Source organism: Notothenia coriiceps, unplaced genomic scaffold, assembly GCF_000735185.1.
Source record: "Notothenia coriiceps isolate Sejong01 unplaced genomic scaffold, NC01 NC01_scaffold00022161, whole genome shotgun sequence".
Taxonomy (NCBI): domain Eukaryota; kingdom Metazoa; phylum Chordata; class Actinopteri; order Perciformes; family Nototheniidae; genus Notothenia; species Notothenia coriiceps.
Genome location: NW_011354862.1, coordinates 1 through 2089, shown reverse-complemented (window position 1 = coordinate 2089; position 2089 = coordinate 1). Strand labels below are relative to the sequence as shown.

Sequence of the window (2089 nt, the reverse complement as noted above, 5' to 3'; positions counted from 1 at the left end):
CGCCTCCATCGAAGCGTCAAAAGTTGAACATTGCTCTACTTTTGCAGCGAGCACCGCGAGAGAAGCAACGCTTTGCTCCCACAATGCATTTCGCCGAAATGTGACGTCAGTTACCCCATTCAAAGTGAATGGACAGAAGCGTTGAAGAGTCAACGCACGCCGCCGTGTGTAGGGGCCGTTATAGATCCTGGGTGTTTCTTAATCTCGAGTACGCTTGCTTGGTAGCACATGTCTTCCGAGCATCTTGCTTCAGAAGCGAGGCAAGAATACTTCCTGGCATTCGGAAAACGAAGAGTTGAACAGGCGAGCAAGTGTGCAGCCTTACTCGAGATTGAGAAACACCCACTATCTCTTTACGTATTAGTGAGGGGAATTCCGGTTCTTTTTAGTGAGCCGGATCAATTGGCTCGGCTCGGCTCACTAAGAAGAGCCGTCTCTTTCGGCTCCTAAACGGCTCTTCATGTTACCACAGTTTACCACGGAGCCTCAGTTTCGCCGCTGCGAGGCTCCGGCGCTCGCAGTTCACGCGCATGCTCCTCTAGCACCCCCCGTCAAGGCTCGTCGGCAGTACACTTTCCATCAAAGGAACACGCTTTGCTGGCGGAGAAAATAATCCCACCAGACTCCTTGCCCCTCCAACAGAGGGATGTCCTTGTCCTTTTTGCTTTTCTTCATTTCAAGCGATAAAAACTCTCGATCTTCTCTCAAATTATTTATTTTTTTGGACGCCCTCGGCTCGAGTTCAGGGCGTTCCGAGCTGAATAAGGGCGTCAAATGACGGCAAGACGCCCCCCCTGGCAGAAACGGTGGGTGCTGCGGCACAGGCAGTATGAGAAAATAAAACCTTTTTGAACATTAAAGCATGGAGACATGTCAAAGTAGAGGCAGAAAATAAAATGTTGACATAGCATAATATGTCCTCTTTAATAAAGGTCCAAGGAGAAAATGAAACCAGACCTGTGTGAGCGTCTGTACGTTGATGATGTTGACGAGTCGAAAGAGGAAGGCCAGCCTGTTCTCAACCTTGGCCATGTAGGACAGCAGACAGCATTCAGAGAGCACCTCCACCACTGGGAAATAAAACACTTAAATCAACACTTGAAAATAATAGTAAATGACCTAAAACATAGACCTATATCAAACACAAGTTATCAGATCTACCTATGACTGGATAATTGTCTGCAATCACTCCCTGATGGGCATTTGTAATGTTCCTTTTACAATTCACACTAATTCTTTTTAGATGGAAAGAAAATGTGAAATATGTCATATCTGAGTTTTCAATGTCAAGGATGGAAAATGCTACGATTCCACAGTTTTATTGCCTCACTTCACAAAAACATGCAAACTCATTCCCATACGGAGCCTTCTTCAGAGCGGTTTGCGTTATTTATATAGCGTTAATTCAAAAGGGCTTGAAAAGGGGAATAAGTACCGGAATATAAAAGTCAATATCAATGACCAATCAATCGAAACCCGGGATTTCTTTCATTAACCAAGTATCTTAACATTTATTTTCTAAGCGACGAGTCAACATGATTTATTTTTCAAGCCCTGTTCACCTTTGACATCTTCAGTCTGGCTCTCGAAGCGGTCCAATGAGAGGGTGATGCAGCGCACCAGCATGTTGGAGTCCACCAGAGAGCTGTTGATCTGCGTCAGGAAGGTCTGAAACTACAGAGGAAACAAAACTATCAAACACATGTGTTCATCCACAACACACGCAGAGAACTAGTAGTAACATTGAATTTGTAGCGTATACATTTTGGTAACGCATTTAAGGTCTGAAGTCGTACTTTTTCTGGTGTGTTGACATATTTGTTGAATCTTTTGAAGGCATCAATGTTGAACTTCATGAGCTCTCCCAGCAGATCAAAGTAGCTCTGCAGGACGTCTCGAGACGTACAGCCGCTGTCTATGATGCAAAACAGGATGTGCTGTCGAGGGACGGAAACACAGAGTGAGCAGTCGTTCATTGAAAGGTCAGAAGCAAAGACAGTCTGTGCCATGTGGACTGTCTTCATGGGATGTGGGGATAGTCTTACCTCTAGTAGACCTCTCTTCAGGAGGAACATTTGGTCTGCATAGG

General features: G+C 45.2%; 1 protein-coding gene across 1 annotated transcript; it reads right to left on the bottom strand.

Moving 5' to 3' along the window:
• Positions 1-957: 957 nt before the first annotated feature.
• Positions 958-2083, bottom strand: LOC104953793 (short transient receptor potential channel 4-associated protein-like; the record flags this gene model as incomplete). The annotated part of the gene is made up of 4 exons (XM_010780799.1): positions 2046-2083; positions 1797-1937; positions 1563-1674; positions 958-1070 (listed from the first exon to the last, which is right to left on the bottom strand). Coding segments are annotated over exons 1-4 (396 nt in total), but the record flags the coding sequence as incomplete, so codon positions are not given.
• Between the last annotated feature and the right edge of the window lie 6 nt (positions 2084-2089).